Source organism: Xyrauchen texanus, chromosome 42, assembly GCF_025860055.1.
Source record: "Xyrauchen texanus isolate HMW12.3.18 chromosome 42, RBS_HiC_50CHRs, whole genome shotgun sequence".
Lineage (NCBI taxonomy): Eukaryota > Metazoa > Chordata > Actinopteri > Cypriniformes > Catostomidae > Xyrauchen > Xyrauchen texanus.
In genome coordinates, this window is record NC_068317.1 from 27,183,277 (window position 1) to 27,204,087 (window position 20,811).

Below are 20,811 nucleotides of genomic sequence, written 5' to 3' on the forward strand. Positions count from 1 at the left end.
CATGACACAAACATGTGCCAATAGCTTTTCACCTGAAAAAAAAATAAAAAAAATAATACAAAATTAAATTTCTTAAACGCTGAGTTGCTCTACTTTAGATTCTGGATTTCAGCGCTTAATCAGGTTATATAACGGTTTCCAGAAAGTGTGGGCAATCGGCACAAGGAGCAGCTTCCAAATGCATCTGAGAGTAGCCTCAAAAACACTAGATTTATGGCTGTGCTGCGCTATTTAGGCAGAATGAACGAACATGTTAAGGCCAGTGCCACTTCAATTCACCCTCAAGAGAACAGAGCCAAATTAAATCAGGGTCATTGCTGAAACCACACCCCAACATTACAGGGCAACAGCAAAACACCTTCAACTCCCCCAAAAAGTTTTAAAGTTATAGTAATAAATTAGAATATATAGATGATAATCAAGCAGCAATGCTTTAAAGAAACTTGGATTTTGCATAATATTAATATCTTGCAATGCCTTGGTCATCTCATTCCATGCACACTAAGGGCCTTATAGATGGTGGATGAGTATAACAAAATTATTCACTTATTTGAGTAAAACCATCATTACATAAATTGTCCCATTGATTTCTATGTAGTAACAATTATGTAAGAACAGATTCATGTTCTGCCTGGGTTTCAAGAATATGGACAAATGTTTATTAAGTATTTGATGTACTTTTGCATATTTCTTACAAATAGTATACATCTCTTTAAAGTACAACTTTATATACTTCTCTATTAATATATATCATGGAAATAATTAGAGCTTAACTTAAAGCAAAAGTCAAAATGCAAATCTAAAACTTCTCAAAAGGCTAAAAATAGATATACTTGTGAGGACCAAGGTATATAAACAATACTTTGTTTATAACATTGAATTTATTCATAGAAGGACCATATGAGAGAAGAATTGATTATAATGACAAGCAGGCCAATAAATACAGTGGGAAATATATATATATATATATATATATATATATATATATATTTATTTTTATTTTTTCTGATATTATGGCACAAAAACAAAAGCTAATAATGTGGAATGTTTAGTCGTCCAGTCAGATAAAGTTTCTTTAAAAATGCAAACATTTGTTCTAATTAAAAACATTTCCAGTGATCTGGAACTCTAAAAGGATTGACTTAGAAAGCAATTAAGATGGAATGTCTTCGGAAGACTTTAGTCCATTTGTCGTCCTTTTAGTCTATCCAATGTTGGTGCAAAGCAGAATTTCGAGCTTTTAAACTAGTAACACCTCCAAGATGCAAGGCCAAAAAAAGTCAAAAAGACAAGATATAAGGTATAAAACAAAATGATCTTACTGCAAAACTGTAAACCCTAGGCTAACTGTTCTCCATACTTCATAAAACACTTAAAATTCATTTCACCATTGTTAAAATGACAGTTGACCCAAAAATGAAAATTTTTATGAAAAATGTTGTTCCAAACCCTTACATCTCTCTTTTTCCGTGCAACACAAAATGGATGTCAGGCAGAATGATAGCCACAGTCACCATTCACTTTCATTGAATCTATTTCATTACAATGAAAGTAAAAGGTGACTGAGGCTAACATTCTGCCTGACATCTCCTTTTGCGTTCTATGGAAGAAAGAATGTCATAGTGGTATAGAACAACATGAGGATGAGTAAATGATGACAGAATTGTAATTTTTAGGTAAACTATCCCTTTAAGACTTCTATATATATATCTCACAATTCTATGTTTTACCCTTCATCGTTTAAAGCACTACCACCCAAACAGATGTGTTGGGGTAATTGTGAGAAGCAAAAAGCATAGCAAAAGACTTGTTCTTTTGATATACATTGTGTTAATACTGCTTTGACTAACAGTGCAGCAGCTTTTTCTAGTAGTCGATGCCCTGCTCATCATAGTGCCCTCTGTACTCATCGTGGTATCCACCCTGGTACTCCTCATCCTGGTATTCTGCCTGATAGTCACTGTCACTGATTTCTGACCCGTTTGTGCCCGTTCCCTGGCTGCCGTTGGCATGTATGATGGGTTCCGTTGGGGTGGCGCAGTACTTGGGATCGTAAACCTGGCGTCCCAGCCCGTATACGCTCATGCCTTTCTGAGATGCCACCTTATTGGTGCCCATTTGCAGTGAGATGGTAGAGTTGTCCAATGGTTGCTGAGCTGCTTTCTGGTCATAGATGTCCCGCCTTGTACCTGGTGCAGACATACCAGCCTGGAGAAAAATGTATGATCAGTGTCTATTATATACACAAACCAATACATGTGAGAGTGCGTATGTATTAAACTGAGTCGCTACTGTACTGAATACTGTAGAAAAGAAGATATAGTATAGACTTTGTACCAAAGCATCAGTATTTTTTACATCCCTGTATATACAATTCAATTGTGGATGATTGTACCTGGCTGGCTCCTTTGTTGGTGCCCATTTGCAAGCTGATGGTGGTCTGGTCGTAGGGCTTCTCTGTCTGTGTCTTAGGGTCGTAAAGATGTCTCCTGGTCCCATAAGCGGTCATACCAGCTTGGCTTGCACATTTGTTGGTTCCCATCTAAAAGGATATGAACTTGAATGCTTCAGAAATACTACAATAAAAGTAAATCGCATTGTATAAAACATGCACCAGATCAATTCTTCCTCGTTGTCAGCCAAAATCTAGGCACTGATCTGAGTGCTGTAGGTTTGTGGTTAAAGATCTTGGGAAGTAACCGATCGGTTGTTCCCCCACCACAAAAAAAATGTGGCTGCCTTTAAGAGCAATGCTAGGCAGAAACACACAACAACGAACATTATGTCATCATTTACTGACCCTCACGTTGTTCCAAACCCATATGACTTTCTTTTGAAAAAAGAAATGGAAACATTTGGCAGAATAATAGCCTCAGCCACCTTTCAATTTCAATGCATCTTTTTTCCAATCAATGAAAGTGAGTGGTGATTGAGGCTGTCAGTCCACGGAAGAAAGTCATATGAATTTGGAACAACAATGTGAATGATGATGACACAAATTTTGGGTGAAATATCCCTTTAAGGATATTCCAAGTAAAGTGTCTTTAACCTGAAGTCCAATGACACATTGGCCAGCCTTCATCTTCTCCTCGTCAAAATGCCTCTGCTGCTTGTCTGCGTATTTCACGCCAAAGTCGACATTTGTTTCTATGCCTTTGGTCTTTGCCTATGGGAAGAGAGACAATAGTTTAATAGTTCCGAAATATAAGCAATGATTTACATGTTAAATTCCAGTTATTCGTTGAAACATGGTCATATTACAGAAACGTCCTATCTTAAACGGACAGTACATACAATTCTGTCATCACTTACTCACCCTCGTGTTGTTTTAAAACTATATGACTTTCTTTCCTTCATGGAACACACAAGATATTAGACAGTGTGTTTGAGGCTGACAGCCTCAGTCACCATTCAATTTCATTGCATCATTTTCCATTCAGACTGAGACTGAACATTGTGCCTAACATGTCCTTTTGTATTCCACAGAGGAAAGTTCCACGGGCTAGAACAACATGAGTGTGGGTAAATGACAGAATTTTAATTCTGAAGTAAACTATTCCTTTAAAGTCACATGACAAAGGACCAAAACAAATGTTTTGTCAGTTATGACCTGATAAATCAGAACATACTGTATATCAATCCTTACTGAAATCGTCATGTTGACTAACAGATAAGATTGTAGAATTAGTGGCCGATCGAGGTCGAACATGTTCATGCACTGAAACAGAAGGTGTCTTAACAGAAGATTAGTTTAACAGTTTTTAGTTTTTTTTTAAATTGTCACGGCATAAAGTGTGCCGCTCCTGTACGAGGCATTATAAAACAGCAAAACACACCGCAATGATCAAAGATGTCCATGTAGTGCAAGTTTACATTTGAAAACAATTTAAAAACAGTGCAGATGAACACAAAAACGTATTTGGTGTGAACATCACCTTAAGATGTTTTCTTCATTTTACCACACTGAAACGTTACTCTCTATATTGATATTTGAACAGATTATTCAAAATCAGAATCTTTCCATGACAAATTGACCATGAGGAAGGTTAAAGTAAGCAGTGCTGCAAGGATTCCCACTGGATGGTAGACGTACCATACTGGCCAAAGCGAGAAGTGTGGTCTGGACTTGAGTCATGTTCCCATTTTCGAAGAGGTCGTTGGCTTCAAAGATGTCGTTGGGCTTCAAGCCGTAGGTTAGGATGGCTTTGATGAAATTCCCAAGGTTCTCTAGCTGAAGAAACAACAACAACAACAGTAAGGGTGTGTTTTTCAGTAATCCTTTTGGTTACCTAATTTTTCTTGGTATTCAGATAAAAGAGCTAGTTGTTAGTGGATGAGTTTGACTGTTTGAGAGCATGAATGGGCCCATTTATTCTTAAAGCATGCAAGAGAATTCTGAATTGACACTACTCAGCTGTTTTATACTATATTTCAGTTTTTTTAAAGCTTCTTCTTGGTGATTAAGGTCTTGCTTAGCAATGCTCATGTATTCTTAGTTGCATGTGACAGTAACATGATTTGTGCAGTGTATTATACTTTAAGTCGCTTTGCTAAGACACCAAAAACTTTTCATGTGTTTTTGGTAATAACAACTTTGTCAAGTGCAAACTAAGTTTTTCTTAAAGTGGCTTATTTGGATAAATACTGGGGAGATATTTACCTTATGCCAGTTTAACTGCGAGTGGTTTATTTTCTTTATTGATCCAGGCTGAAGCTTGTTTATCAATCTGAAAAGAATAAAAACAGAACAGTTAAGGAAAAGGGTTCCATACTTTCTGACCAATTAATTTCCATGACTCCCCATGACTTTCAGTCAATTAAATATTCAAAAACAGACCAATGCATTAATAATCATTCCAATCAATTTGTCAACTGGTTTAAAAAATTTATTGATTAGAACATCTCTAAAGAATGATATGCTTGTTGGACATTTCTAGCCTATAGTTTGTGGGCAAGCTTTGCTCTACATAAGAGCAATATCAAGCTGATTATATTTTTTTTAGAATAAGTAGAAAAAAAATGTATATTCACTATAGAAATTTCCATTACTTTTTCTTAACCTTTAATATTTATCGATTTACGTGATTTTCCAAACTTGGAAAATACCATCCCTGAAAAATATATTTCCAGGTTCCCTTTCAAGGAAACATTGGCGTTTGGGACTACATCTGTGGTCTCACGTGGTCTGAAACTTTATACAATCACGATGGTGCACAAGCGACGCCCATAGGGAGCCACGTCACAGGCTCTATATTGGCGAGCGCTTGCTGCAATCTCGCCAGATTTTCTTCAGTGCACGAATTTGTCTAAGCCTGTGGTTGGTAACTAGCGACTCACGCAAAGGACTATGTTCTCCCTTTTGAGTGACAACATGTGAGGATGTCATTGGAAATGAGCAGTTTGTGTGTGGAATCAACCGCATTGACAAACAGGCCCGATGTCGCTTTATCGAGGCTCTGTCAAACCATGCGTCTCTGAAAGGAGGTATATGAGCCTTGAGGATCTGGCTCTTGCCGTAAGGATTGAGAACAGGCACCAGACTTTTCCTGATGTTTCTCTCTCAATCTGGATGGATGCACCGTTCTTACCGTTGAGACATGCTCCTTTATCTGGTGCGCAGCCTAGTTTGGCGCCGTTATGCGTCACACAGGCCGTTTTCCATGAGGAAATGCTGATTTGGAAGCGTTTCATCGTGGGAATGATGGAAAAGGTTGGAACTTGTTTAAAAAAAAAATATTTAATTTCTAGACAGTTCGCAGAAACGTATTTTTTCTCTCACGTTTTTGGAGCGCTGTTGGGTGGTGGGCGAGCTCCCATGTGATTGGTGCTCAGGCCCGGGGACTTAAGCCCTCTTTTCTTTGACGGGAGAAGAGACGAGATGGCTCTCAGTCCCTGTTCAGTGGCGGCACTACTTCACACTCCTCGCTCCTTTTAAGATGTGTTAGTTCTGAACTCACTGATTTTGCAGTCTTTCCATTGTTAAGGAGTTGTGTTTTGAGTTCCCCGTCGGTCACGCTCTTGCTTCTCATCGTGCAAGTCTGCCGTTTTATATGCATCGGACACTCAAGATTTAGCATGTATGGATGATCGACTAGGTCATAAGAAATCATTGGGTCATAATTTGTATATGGAGGCAAATTGGTATCGAAATTCACCTATGGAGCCCAATTGGTATCAGACTTTGACTAATAAAGGCAGTTTATGGCTCAGTTTTCACCTGCAACTTACGCTGGGGAGAGAGTTAAAAAAAAAAAAAAAAAGGAAACCTCTCATTACGAATCCAGCCTCTGTTCATTTCTTTACCATGTTCACACATCCTTCCCTGTTCTAATGCTAGGGAAGATGGGATATGGCATTCTCTAATACAGTGGTTTTCAAACTTTTTCAAGAGGGACCCTTTTTTTAAAAATTTTTTTTGACGCGACCCACAGGCTTGTGCGCAGAACAAAAAGCACTTTTTTAACCACTTTTGATGATGCACGTGCACTTGCTGATCCTTGACGCGATTGGTCGATTCTGAAATAATTTGATCAAGCTATAGGCCTACATACAGGAATGTTAACCAATTAATAGCCTATCGTTTGCTGCATGCTTAAAAAATACACAAAACATATTCCACAACAAACTCTTTAAATGTAATATTCATTATATACAGAACCGAACAAGAATTAAAAAATAATAATAACTTTAAACAAGCCAAAACTAAATAATTTAAAGCGAAAGTAAAAGTAAGGGGCATTATGCTCACGTAACTCTCTCATTAGAATCATGTTGCAATATCAACAGGAAAAAAATCATCCTTTCACATGCGCAAAAATGTGCTTGGAAACATCACGTGGAGCGGTACGTGCTTACGCTGAATAGTAGGCTACGAATTGTAAGCCTACTACTGACTATTTTAACAGAGCAGTGTGATTTTTATATTAGTTGACTATTTTATTATCATATTTTGCCAACTTTTCACCGCATATTACGCACATTGGTATTGCTGCATGGACTGCGTCCGAACAGTTGACAAACCCAAACTTCAAAAAATCATCTTTATATGGCCTTACTCTGGGTTTCTGCTTTTTCTTTGCTGGGAAAGTACTGCTACTCTGTTGACATGCATCGCCTTCATTATCTTCCCTGCTGATCTCCGCTGTTCGCGGCAGGGTTTGATGGTTGACCGCGTTTTCTGCTGCTTCATTTAAAGGGGTCTCGGTCTCTGACCCTCTTTTTCTTGTGAAAAAATCATAAATGGTTTTTGACTTTGGTTTGCTCATGTTCAGCATAAAATAAATTCATTACGGGCTACTAATTTCACGGTACCGAATATTTTCATCATCTCATGGGAAAATAAAATAAAATGGCTGCATATCAACAACACTGCGCACAAGGTTTTTTGTTTTGTTTTGTGTTGCCTAGGGTTATGAGTAGGTCGGTCAGCCGGTCAAGTGACATGTGGATTATTTATTTATTTATTATTATTAATATTAATATTATTAAAAAACGAAATAATTATTTTATTTTTTTTAAATTTAAACCACTGGCGACCCATTTTTTAATTCTCGCGACCCACCCGAGGGTCGCGACCCAGGGTTTGAAAACCACTGCTCTAATACATTCAGAGTGACCCATTCTTTATATTTGCCTGATAGAATTCAGCCTCTGTCCCCATGGCCAAGTGTCTCGGCATAATGGAATTTGATGTATAATAAGCACAAGTGTTTACGAATCACACTCCCATAAATCTCACATGCTGCTCCCCCCATAATAAATGCTGGAGCCATTGTGGTAAACCTGCTAGCTCTCATTTCTCTCGATGTTTGCAAGTTCTACACCATTCTATGCTAGGGAAAATGGTTTATCTGGCATCCTCTGCTTTAAATACATTCAAAGTGACCTCTTTTTATAATTGCCTGATCGCATTCGGCCTCTGTCCCCATGGTTTTAGGACAGGCATATCAGATTTTGATCTACAATGAGCACAAGTACTCTTCCCCAATGTTCATAAACTCTTTCCCTTTCAAAACACCAGGAAAGAGATTTTTTTTCTGTAAGCATTCCTGCTGTAAGCACAGTTCAGGACTACAGTCATTATGGCCAAATATAATAAGGCAGACATTGTTAAACCCCATTCAATCAGTCACAATGATGGAGGCACAAGGGCTTCCCTCCACTGTGCTGCTGATTGCAAGGTGGCCACCAAAGGTAAACCAAGAGCTCCATTGTGGCAGGGCGGAGGGTGGGTCCGGGTGGTGATTCTACACACCCGGTCCCTTATCAGGCTAATCAAGCCTCCGAGAGGGATAAAGGCAGACTGCAGAGGGTGGTGCAAGGGAGAGAGTTTTATGTTTGTGTCTTTTGTTTAAGTTTATAATTAAAACTACTATTTATGTTGTCAAGCCGGATCTGCATCCCAAGTGCAGTTGAGCTACTGCGCAATATATAATATATATTTAGGTTTCTTTCTTCAGAAAAAGTATTAACAAAATAAAAAAATTTCAAGTGAGGGAGTTTACTGGACATGGAAAAAATCCTTAAGCAACATGTTTATATGCTTATACACTGTATGTGATTTCATTGACAGGCATTGCATCCTTATACAGTACTACACCTTTGGAGCAGACAACAGATACTCAGTATCCTTACAAGATTGGATTCAGGTAAAGTTTGCCAACATTTATCCACTAACTCACTCGCTCAGTATGACACCATCCTTGAGCCCTTTCTGAAAGTTGTCTCCGATCGGCATGCCAGTCACATCTTCGATCCAGAAACGAAGCTCTTCTTCCTTCTGTAGGTCATATTTCTGTGCAATCTGTGAATGATAGAAGGAATGAGTAATCAGGGAGTCAGTCATTTAAATATATGTCAATCAAGAGTCATACAGGCTCTTCAGGATCAGTTATGTTGGACAATCTTCCTTAAGACTGCAATTGTACAGTTATGTGTCGTCATACGTGCTTATCGATCTGAGTTAATGCAATGTCAATATGCTAGGCTGATTGTCACCTGATACGAGCAAAAAAAAAGTCTTCCTTAAAGTGATAGTTCACCCAAACCAGAAAATTCTGTCATAATTTTGGTCATGCCGTTTAAAACTCAGATGACATGCTGCCTAAAATCTCCTTTTGTGTTCCATGTAAGAAATCCAAACAAGTTTATAACAACATGAGGGTGAGTAAATTACAAAATTTACTTTTTTTGTGAAGTAGAGAGTGAACTCTCCTAAATCACACGACAAAGGACCAAAACAACACTTCTGAACCATGAAAATCGTTTCTTTGCCAGTTAAATGTTGCATAAGAGCCACTGGAACCTAATAAAATGTGGCTTAATTTAATCAGATTGGATAACAAAACTCTTTTCTGCCTTTGAAGGCAAATGCTGCAACTCAAAAACAAAGTAGAAAGCCAAAAAAAGTGTGTGATGCAATGTCAACAAGCGATTCTGCCAACAACAGGGCATGAAATCCCCACAGGGACTCACAGCATGAAAGTATTCTGCCGTGGAACAAAAAATGAGAATTAATGCTTCAAAGGACAAAAAGCACCACAAAAAGTAGGTTATATGATTTGTGCACTATATTCTAAGTCTTCTGAAGCCATATGTTGGATAACTAGGAGGAACAGACCAAAATTTAAGTCATTATTCACTGAAAATCTTTAAGAACTTTTAGGGTGCTAAAGTTATAGTTAAATATAGTTAGTCATTTTTGGTCACTGTAAGCTTCCGTTATATGGGTAAGAGCAGCATGAACATTCTTAAAAATTTCTCCTTTTGTGTTCCGCAGAGGAAAGAAATTAATTTGGGTTTGGAAAGACATTAAGGTGAGTAAATTATGACAGAATTAAAAATTTTGGCTGAACTAACCTTTAATGCCCTCTAAAGCAGGTGTTAATACGCTATCAGTTCCGGGAAAAAGCTTTCGATCACAGAGGTTAAATTTTAAAGGACAGATTTCAGGGTCAAGTCCTCCACAGACAAAACTAAATGTGGCTATCAAGACAGATCTGAGAGCAAGTGCAAGAGAAACAAAGAGAAACGGTGGAGGTTGGAGAAGATATTCTCATGGTAGTCATTGGACAGAGGCTCCTGGAGATGTCCCTCTCCACTGCCAAAACATGATAAGCAGGAGCCTTTCCGGACACACAATGTTCTTCATGGCATTTAACAAGCTGTCTGCTATCTAAAACTTTATTTTCCAGTACAAACACAGCTCTAACCCCACATTTTTCACAGATACGCTCTTTTCCTTACAGTTCTCCTAAGTGTTTGGCTTTTGTTTTGATAAATAAAATAAAGGCCTCCTTTCCTTCTCAGAAGATCAGAGTAAAATTATTAGCACACACTAATGAAAAAAGTACCAAAACATTCCATAGTATTGCAATGTTTTAGTTTTTTTTCCACAAATGTAAGAATGTTTTGCCATGCGACCTAAAAATGGCCTTTATGGACACTTATAATATAATTTAACATTAGGGAATCAACCTGACTATATTATGTTACACCAACAAAAGTCATTTTTAATAGCTAGATCAGGTAGAAATAAGGTATGCAGTATGCACAGATACAAAATGAGTGTGCCGATATTAATAGGTTATTATTTAGAAGAGGGTGTTCAATCTAGTGTCCGGGGACCCCGAGGGGGTTCTAGGGGTCCGTGGGAATTCATAGAAAAATCCCCCAAAAAACTAAAATAATATATAATTGTCATGTCATTCTGCTTTCTAAATTGAACATACATTTTAATCGAATCAAATTTCAACAAAATGTTTCTTCAAGTTTACACCAAACATTACTCTAATAGTGGGTTGAAAAAAAGATAATGCGTGATAATGATAAACATTTTCTAGATCATATTTTAATTCTTTCATTTGGCTTTAGTACAATTACAATATAAAATCTAACTATTTAATTTTGCAAACATGTTGTCTTTATAATGTCACTATTTTTCAAACACAGCATTGTTTGAGTCTTTATACTTGAAAATATATACAGTAACTTCCTTCATATTTTGGAGAGGGTCCCTCAGTTATCATATTTGGGGGTCTGTGGCATAAAAAAGTTTGAAAACCCCTGATATAGATAGTTTTAACTCTCGGTTACAGTTCGGGTCTTTTTTGACCCGTTTGCCATTTCTTTATCAAATGAAAAATAGTTTCCTTAATTAGAGCTGCACAAGGCTTGGTGACTTTTCCTCAGTTTGCCATCTTAACTCCCACACAAAAACTGGACTTGATGAGTTTACATGTTTGCAAAAAAGAAAAGTGACACTCGTGCTGTTACGGGTCAAATTTGACTTACCATTGGAAATGAAAGGGTGAGACTATAACACAGAATTTTTTATTTTATTTGTCAAATAAAATTAATCAAATCAGCCACAATGCAGAACTCACCCACACAGAAATTATGGGGTGAGACTCTAGCATATCCACAATGCAAAACACACACGCACACACACGCGCGCACACACGCACACGCAAATAATTGCACCTTTCCCATTGATTGTACACAAATTGTATTATTGTTAATTGCTGTTCATATCAGTTTATTATTGCTGTTTTATTGCCATTTTTATTCATTTACTTTATTGCATTTTCTAATTTAATTTTGAGGTTTGATGTCTGAAATAAAATGACTCAATTTAAATTATTAATAATACGCCTAATGTATCATTATTGCAAAAACTGACACTTCAAAACAAATCTGACCCGGAACAGTAAAAGTGTCAGCCTATAATGAACAGTAACCAAGGGATAAATGTTTGAACAGGTTAACTGAATTCTGAATGATGAAGTTTGTCTCCTTTTAAGGCACTTTTTGACAGGAAATATCAGCTGTTTTTAAACAATCAATCACTGTCCAACAGTGTAGATATTTGGGTAACACTTAACAATAAGGTTCCATTTCTTAACATTAATTAACATAATCAGTTAACATGAACAATGCATTTGCAGCATTTATTAATCTTGATTAATGTTAATTTCAACATATACCAATCATTTTTCAAATTTTCTTTAATTAAACATTTTATTTGTTAACATGAGTTAATGCAATATGAACTAACATGAGCTAACAATGAACAAATGTACTTTAACTAAGATTAATCAATTCTGTAACATATTATATATATTGTTCATTGTTAGTTCATGATACCTATTGCATTAACAAATGTTAACGAATGGAATACAATGTAAAGACCAAGGTGCATGAATATGGTACTCATTCAGTACCATGATATATAAAAAATATCAAGGTCTCTGATATGATCACTGTAAATTTTACAGCAACAATGCTTTTTGTAGAGATATACTTGTTATTCTCAAACAGTTATGACAAACACATAAGAACCGACAGAAAAAAAATAATCACTAATGAGATCGCTATAATAGATCTGTTGTTTCTCTGGGACAGTCTGCTTTATCTCCTGAGAACAAAATTGAATGTGTCTCCTTTAGAGTTTCAGAAGAGATCTCAACAATGTGTACAAATTGTGTTTTGCCAAGATCCTACAGTCTAAGTCTGAGATTTCAACATTGCTCATAAAATTCTTCAAAGACCAAATTATATCTTGACTGTAGGTCAACAATTGTCCCATTTGTGTATTTGTATTCCTTAAAAGGAATTTTAGGAGAAACATCTGAGACAAAGCTGATACTTCGATGAAACAAGATATTGCTTGGGGCCCATAGACTTCCATAGAAGGGCTCTCAGCTAGCTAAAAAGATCAATCAGGCATCCACCCACACTAAAGCCCAGCAGTCAGAATGTGAGAGCACTAGGAAAATATGGCATATGGGGTGTTGTGGCAGTTCCCTTGCGCAATTTGAGGTCATGTGAGATGACTTCTCTCCTATAATGACAGACAAAAAGAACTTGAAGAACTGCAGAACTTGTGCTGCGTTCCAAACAGTTCAAAAGAGCAATAGACGGTTTCAAATGATGACAAAGAATGCTATTTCTCTGATATAATGAGCCACTGACTGGGGTGACTTATATTAGACATGAATCAGAGAATAAAAACTGAAAAAAAGATGAACAACGAACAGAAGAACACCAGAGTGATACGGAAATATTGCAGAACCACGCGTCTGTCTTCTCTGTCCATCTAGTCTACTGGGAAACCAGCCAAATGGTAGAAAAAAAAGAAATGTGGAAAAGTGACCTATGATGGATATGTTAAGAGGCATTTGCTGAAGGAGTCCAACCTCTAGCGCTCCTCCCCCACTCATAATTCAGAATATTTACTGATGGCAGCACAAAAATGGAGCAAACGTCTAAATTAAAATAAGGTCACTGAGCCAAAGGGCTCTCATGACGACGTAATCAATTGGACAAACAGTCCCTAAGAGATCAATAAAATAGTAATGACTACCGTTGAACTGTGAAGGGGAGGGGCGGCCTTTTCTCCTTGGGCTTATTTAAAAAATAACACACAAAATGCACAAAAAAAGTAGTTTGCAAAATGAGATATCTACATGTCTACACTGTAAAATATTTCAACCCATTAAACTTGAAAACTTTAAATGGTGCAACAGTTCAAATCAGTTTTCATCACTTTGAATTTACTGATCAAAGAAAATAGAGTTGAAACACTATGAGAGAAAGTGCTGGAACAAGTTAAATAGATTGACTTCAAAATGATGAAGGGATGAGGATTAGCACCTCTAAATCTGATGCCATGGTTCTCAGCAGGAAACCGATGGAGTGCGTACTCCGGGTAGGGAAGGAGGTATTGCCCCAAGTGAAGGAGTTCAAGTACCTCGGGGTCTTGTTCACGAGTGAGGGGACAATGGAGCGGGAGGTTGGCTGGGGAATCGGGGGAGGTATTGCACTCGCTCTATCGCACCATTGTCTCGAAAAGAGAGCTGAGCCGGAAGGCAAAGCTCTCGATCTACCGGTCAATTTTTGTTCCTACCCTCACCTATGGTCATGAAGGTTGGGTCATGACCGAAAGAACTAGGTCGCGAGTACAAGCGGACGAAATGGGCTTCCTCAGAAGGGTGGCGGGCTTCTCCCTTAGAGATAGGGTGAGGAGCTCAGTCATCCGTGAGGAGGTCGGAGTAGAGCCGCTGCTCCTTCGTGTCGAAAGGAGTCAGTTGAGGTGGTTTTGGCATCTGGTAAGGATGCCCCCTGGCCGCCTCCCTAGGGAGGTGTTTCAGGCACGTCCAGCTGGGAGGAGGCCTCGGGGAAGACCCAGGATTAGGTGGAGAGATTACATCTCCGTACTGGCCTGGGAACGCCTTGGGGTCCCCCAGTCAGAGCTGGTTAATGTGGCTCGGGTTAGGGAAGTTTGGGGCCCCCTGCTGGAGTGGCTGCCCCCGTGACCTGACTTCGGATAAGCGGTTGAAAATGGATGGGTGGAAGGACTTCAAAATGAATTTCATAGCACATCCTAGTAAAATTACAGCCTGATCTCATGAAAATTATTCGACTGTGGCACCATTTTTGCAAAATGTGGCACAAAACTCAACACCATGATACTATGGTGTTATGCATATTTGCCAGGACATTGTTGTGTGGTTGCTATGGTGTTATAGATTGTTGCTACAGCATTGCTAGTTGGTTGCTAGGGTGTTCTGGGTGGTTGCTTACTGGTCTATGTCAAAAGAGCCCACTCCCAAGTCTCTATGATATTCTGGTCCCTAGAAATGCTCCTTCGGATGTCAGAGCAACAAGCACGACTAGCCAGAGGGGAACTGGCACCCCCAGTGAGCCTGGATTCCCCCAAGGTTATTTTTCTCCATTAATTAACATCATATGGAGTTTTGGGTTGCTTGCCACAGTCGCATTTGGCTTTCTCACTGGGGGCCTATAGACTAATAATTTAAGCTGTAATCTACAATAACTTTATTCAATTAAACCACACATTGAGGACTTTAAAACATTACAGACATTATAGCTTATTTTTCTGTTGAAGCATGATTCTCTATAAAGCTGCTCTTAAACTATATTTGTTGTGAAAAGCGTTATACAACTTAAAATCACTTGACTTGACACTGACAGTACGGTGCCAAAATTCTTTTTAAAAATGACCAAGTTGAGGTACTGAGAATATGAAGTGACTTCAAGAGAATTTTTGGCTAAAGGAGTTTCAAACTTTAAATAAACTTTGATAATCTTTTAACAAAGACCTTTTAAAAAATGTCTGGTGTATGTTTACACTGTTATAATATCCCACAGGACAATAGAAGCCAAACAATAGCCTCAGGAAAACACTCTTTCCTGTACTTCCCAAATGTGCAACACAGGGTTAACATCTGCAGCCACACTCCACAGAGCCTTAACCAATCCTGGAAAATATTGCTGATCAGCACATTGTGGGGAATGTTATGGCCCCTCGCTGGGCCTGCTGCTCATCAGTAGTCACAGTATGGCGGTGAAACACTTTATACAATGAGGATCAAGGTGGAATGTGCCATTTGAGGGCACTGAACCAAAGCCATCAGGTTAAAGGGATAGTTCACCCAAAATTGAAAATTCTGTCATTATTTACTTAGAAGAGACTGAGAGTATAATGACAGAAATTTTATTTTGGGGTGAATTATTACTTTTAACTGGTCTTGGTTTACCCAAGAACTGGCTTGATCCAGTTGTTCTGACCCTGGTCTTGTGACTTCAGCTCCCCTTGGCCTCTCCCAGGACACTGGGACTAGAATGGCGAGTCCATTTGGCCCAGTATTGGCGCATTTCCAGACCTCAATGCTCAAAAACCACAAGACGGACATGCACGCTCAGATACACATATAACATGGATGTATGTCTCAAGTGTTGAACCACATCTAAACATTTCAGGGGAAATTCCTGTGTATGTAAACTGTGTCTTGGTGGATGTTCAACACAAATAGCAAATAGCGGTGTTAAAAATGGGCAATTGATGAAACAATGCACAAGACAATGTATTGAGCCTATAGACAGATACTAAATATGTTTATAGGGCTCGGTGATATATTGAATATTCACTACATACAGTATTTGCAATGATTTTGCTGCTGATATAAAAGGAAGCAACATTGTGAATATTGCATCGATTTTAATGCACCTTTTTATTTGGCCACTGTGTTTCCAAATGCCCTTGCCACTAGTTTTACAATCCTTATTTCTATTGTGACTTGTGAGAATGAGAGTGTTAAGACAAAGATGTTTTATTAGCATCTCTGATTTAAACTTGATTTAATGAAGTATATTGTTAGTATATTTATATGTAGGAAATATTACTGTTTATTACTTTGTAGTTATTTTGGTGTAAATAAACTATTATTGCATATTTTTTGTGTTTAATTAGTTGAGTGAAAACATGCCTTTATTTAAAAAATATATATATTATTATTTTACTGCATTTTTATTCTTGCATTAAACATTTTGAATCTACTTTGCAAAAATGGCTGTTTGGTTAAAATAAAGGTTCCTCTGTTTGAAAAAAAAAAAACATAATATAGGTGTATTGCCCTTCCCAAAGCAGACTCAGCTTTCTGTTCTTAGCTGACAGAAGTGGAATCAGATGTGGTCTTCTACTGTTGTAGGCCATTCGCCTCAAGGTTTGACATGGTGTGTATGCTATTCTGCTCACTACAACTGCACAGACTGGTTATCCGAGTTACCGTAGCCTTTCTGTCAGCTCAAACAAGTCTGGCCATTCTCTGTTGACCTCTCTCATCAACAAGGCATTTCCGTCCGCAGAACTGCCGCTCACTGGATGTTTGTTGTTTTTGGCAGTAAATTCTAGAGACTGTTGTGTGTGAAAATCCCAGAAGATCAGCAGTTGCAGAAATATTCAAACAGCCCATCTGGCACCAAACATCATGCCATGGTCGAAATCACGGAGATCACATTTTTTCCCCATTCTGATGGTTGATGTGAACGTTAACTGAAGCTGCTGACTCATATATACATGATTTTATGCATTGCACGTCTGCCACACGATTGGCTGATTAGATAATAGCATGAATATGCAGGTGTACCTAATAAAGTGGTCACGGAGTGTGTGTGTGTAATATATATATATATATATATATATATATATGAGAGAGAGAGAGAGATAATTTAATAACTATAAATAGGCAGTTAACTGACAGCCCTTCCATGTATAAAAATAAACCATTCTGAACAATATCTTCACTGTGCTACAAAGAGGATGATGTTTTGGCAACAATTCCGTAATGAACAACCCCTTGTGTCTGCAGTTACACAACCAGAGAAGGGTCGTGAATTTGATGGGGAAACATCCTTCTCTATTATGTCATTTGTAAAGGTGGTGTAATATGTTGACATTTACAGTGACACGGTCCAAGTTGGTTAAGAAGGTAGAACATTTTTCTGGTATACTGAAACTTCCCTAAAGATCAGCTTGGAGAAAAACAAAGCCAACTCTCTGCTTTCAGTAATGCAAATGTGCTGATGAAACTCAAGAAACGAGACAAACTAGTCCTCGAAACATTCATGACCCAGAAAATATTTGAAACTAACGCGGCAAAGGACATTCTAGTGAGTTCCAAGTTAATACTGATCATCACACCAATAAGCATTTCTGAAAGGAACAGTCTAAACTAAATTACTTTTTTTATATAACATACAGTAAATCATACACATATTCTGACACACCTAATTCAGACCAATGCATGTCATGCATAATATATTTTGTTGAACAGTTACAAGCCATTTTCCGTTTTTATGTAAAACAAAAGGCATGCTGTGTAGCCCTGCAGAAAAACACTGCCTGCATTTTTCAAGTAAGATAAGGCCCAGCTGCTATTGTTTCGAAAGGACAAACACCAGACATAAGCCTTATGTATATTTGCCTAAAACATGTAAAACACATACCATACATTTGCAGTTCAAATATTAGGTCTTTGAAAATAAAAATCCTTGATATACACCTAAAAAGTCAGCCCTACAGTAAATATTACTTGTATTACACATGAACTAGTACTAGCTCTGTAGGTCCATATAATGCAAGTGAATGGTAGACAGAAGGTCCAAAAATCACATAAAGGCAGCATAAAAGTAATTCATCCAATTCAAGTGGTTAAATCCATATCTTCATGGTGAGAAACAGATCAATACAATAAGTCCTTTTTTACTATAAATCTCCACTTTGACCAGCCATCCTATGCACGTTCCCTCAAGTCGTTCTGTTTTTTGGCAATTCGCATTATTCGTGCATATCGCCACCTACTTGGCTGATGTGCAAATATTATGTATTTATTATTTTCCCTTCCTTTAGCCCTACCTTTTTTTCTCCTCCCTACCCAGTCAGTGGCGATGAATGTAAACCCTCGGCAAAAAACAGAGGAAGAAGAACTTGGTCCTCTAGTGAACATGCATAGGGTGGCTGTAAAAGTGGAGATTTATAGTTAAAAAAAAGCACTTAAATATTCATCTGTTTATCTCCCTCGCTTCGCTTCAGAAGATATGGATTAAACCACTGGAATTGTATGGATTACTTTTATGCTGCCTTTATGTGCTTTTTAGAGCTTCAAAGTTCTGGCCACCTTTCACTTGCAATGTGTAGACCTACAGAGCTGAAATATTCTCCAAAAAATCTTAATTTGCATTCTGCAGAGGAAAGTCATACACATCTGGGATTGCATGAGGGTGAGTAAATAAGAGAATTTATATTGTTTTATGAACTATTAATTTAAAACGCAATAAAAAAATTAAGACCTTTTTAAAAGTCCAGCTGGCTAAATGGAAAATAATGCATGGATTTAGGGAAGAAACAATGTAAAGGGACTAGTCAGGATCAATATGTTGGATTTGTAGAGAGATAACGAAAAGCTCTGGCTAGAAATCATTCATTGAACTAAATGGGTCATTAGTGCATTACTGGGAGAAACACACTCTGATAGATCAAATCAGTAGTTGAGCACTTTTAAGTGAAATGGGATTAAACACATCACAGCTGTTCCTGCACCATCGTCACATTTTAGGAATTCTTCAAATTCCAATGGATGATTGAATGAAAGACCAAAAAATTAAATCTATCAGCATTCTTTACCTTAGAGGTGAGACACTGATGTCTTTACCAGGATACAACTACACTATAATTTAGCTGCCTTTGAGCTGAGAAACAAATATACTCCAAAATTACACGATAGAAGCATCTAAAGAAGAATAAACTAGAAAGGTCATCCTTCCTCACTGATGATGTCATAATTGAGAAATCTGAATGGTGGACATTTATTAACTTTGCTTCCTTGGTTTTATATGTGTAATACATCCTGTCTAATCTGTCTGACTATGGCACAACATGTTTCAATGGATCCAGACTGAAGAAGACTGTTTGGACCCTGATGCTTGTTTATCCACATATTTATGTACATTTTTATCCACTTTAACATCTAAATTCTCCCCTTTGTTATGTTCATCCCCTTATGGCATGGGGGAAACAAAAACTAGCATAGAAAATAATTATTTGTAGGTCTTGTTTTAAGAGGTTATGTTAATTTAGACATAGTCCATAAGCGGTTTCCATTTTATCCAATCACTGAAACACTAAAAGTACAACATAAAAACATAAAGCATTATCTACTTAATAAATAGTATCTTAATTTGACTGATTCTTTAGAATAAATGACCTTCTTTACCAAAAGTCATCTTGGTTTATAGACACAGTTAACGATGAAACTTCCACTGCACGCTAATTTTACTTAATCTAGGAAAATAACTCTCAAATAAAAACAGTTGAATAAAATCATATCAAAAGTAACATACACGACAAACTACTTTTTTTTAAGTCCACAACAAAAATAATACAGTTATATGCCTGAATGCCTTATCCTATACATAAATAACTAGTGCAATGATGTAAATACCAATTTAACTGCATATATATACGAATTTGCACATCTATGTGCGATAGACATCAAAACGAACAAATTGTCAACTTTTGATTTACCTTGTTTTTAACCTCTGCAGATAATCCGTAGGCTGGTCCCTTGTTAAACTGGGTCATGATTCACTTTTTGAGTTTTCTCTTAAAGTCAAATATAGACCAAAAAAGAATGAACGATGGAAGTCCTAAAGCTGCAGTAGAATCACAGTGCAAACAACTCGACTCTCCGCGTGCATGAATAAAATCCGATTTGCGCGTAAAGTGAGTTCAGACGACAGAGTGACTCGAGGAAAAACTTCTCGCTCCTATTGAGTCTGATGCCGTCTGATTTGAGGCGGAGCATGTAATTGACGGGCGCCTCAGACCAATCAGAAGCCTCGTGTTTGCATATTAATTAGACCATTGTTCCTTTGGCTCTCGAGGTCACCGATTGTTTGGGTGCCACACGCTAATGGATCACCTGGCATCTATATTAAACAATTTTCAGTTTACTGGAGAGTTGTGTATTATCTATAGCGCTGTTTTGTATGATAATCGTTTTCTTTTTTCTGCTGTTTGCGTGTATAATAATAAGAGTACATAATAACGGATCAGAAGCTGATGTGCAAACAAATGTGCAGTAGTGGTTTTAACCACCATGCACCCAGAACACCATTCAGAGTCAATTCTTGAGAATGTTGTGTGTGAAAATCCCAGGAGATCAGCAGTTACAGAAATACTCAAACCAGCCCAATGGTGCCAAAAACAAAAAACATCCAGTGAGCAGCATTTCTGTGGGTGGAAATGCCTTGTTGATGAGAGAGGTCAACAGCGAATGGCCAGACTGGTTCGAACTGACAAAGTCTACAGTAACTCAGATAACCTCTCTGTACAAATTTTGTGAGAAGAATAGCATCTCAGAATGCTATTCTGAATTTTTTAAGAGACACACCTAGTTTTTTACTCTGCTCTTACACTTTAGAACATCACAAACACAAGCAGTGGGATAA

The 20,811-nt window shown here is 37.7% G+C and overlaps 1 protein-coding gene and 1 long non-coding RNA gene across 2 annotated transcripts in view; one reads left to right on the forward strand and one right to left on the reverse strand.

Annotated features, from left to right (window-relative positions):
* Positions 1-20,811, forward strand: part of LOC127635311 (uncharacterized) — a 33,302-nt gene that overhangs the window by 4,010 nt on the left and 8,481 nt on the right. Inside the window, exon 2 of the long non-coding RNA XR_007969462.1 lies at positions 8,573-8,648. This is a non-coding gene — a long non-coding RNA (uncharacterized LOC127635311). The remainder of the gene's footprint in view (positions 1-8,572; positions 8,649-20,811) is intronic.
* On the reverse strand, positions 639-20,114 carry LOC127635310 (calponin-3-like). Its single transcript, XM_052115240.1, has 7 exons — positions 19,886-20,114; positions 8,682-8,803; positions 4,661-4,727; positions 4,094-4,231; positions 3,050-3,166; positions 2,396-2,542; positions 639-2,208 (listed from the first exon to the last, which is right to left on the reverse strand). Exons 1-7 carry the CDS (start codon positions 19,940-19,942, stop codon positions 1,867-1,869), a joined length of 990 nt encoding a protein of 329 aa, XP_051971200.1. The 5' UTR covers positions 19,943-20,114; the 3' UTR covers positions 639-1,866.

Excerpts from the sequence above, each read along its gene's own strand:
- LOC127635310 (XM_052115240.1), bottom strand. The coding sequence starts at position 19,942 with ATGACCCAGTTTAACAAGGGACCAGCCTACGGATTATCTGCAGAGGTT. Across the intron at positions 4,728-8,681 it reads GATGGTGTCATACTGAGCGA|ATTGATAAACAAGCTTCAGC; the intron begins GTGAGTTAGTGG and ends TATTCTTTTCAG. Across the intron at positions 3,167-4,093 it reads TTCTCGCTTTGGCCAGTATG|GCAAAGACCAAAGGCATAGA; the intron begins GTACGTCTACCA and ends CTCTTCCCATAG.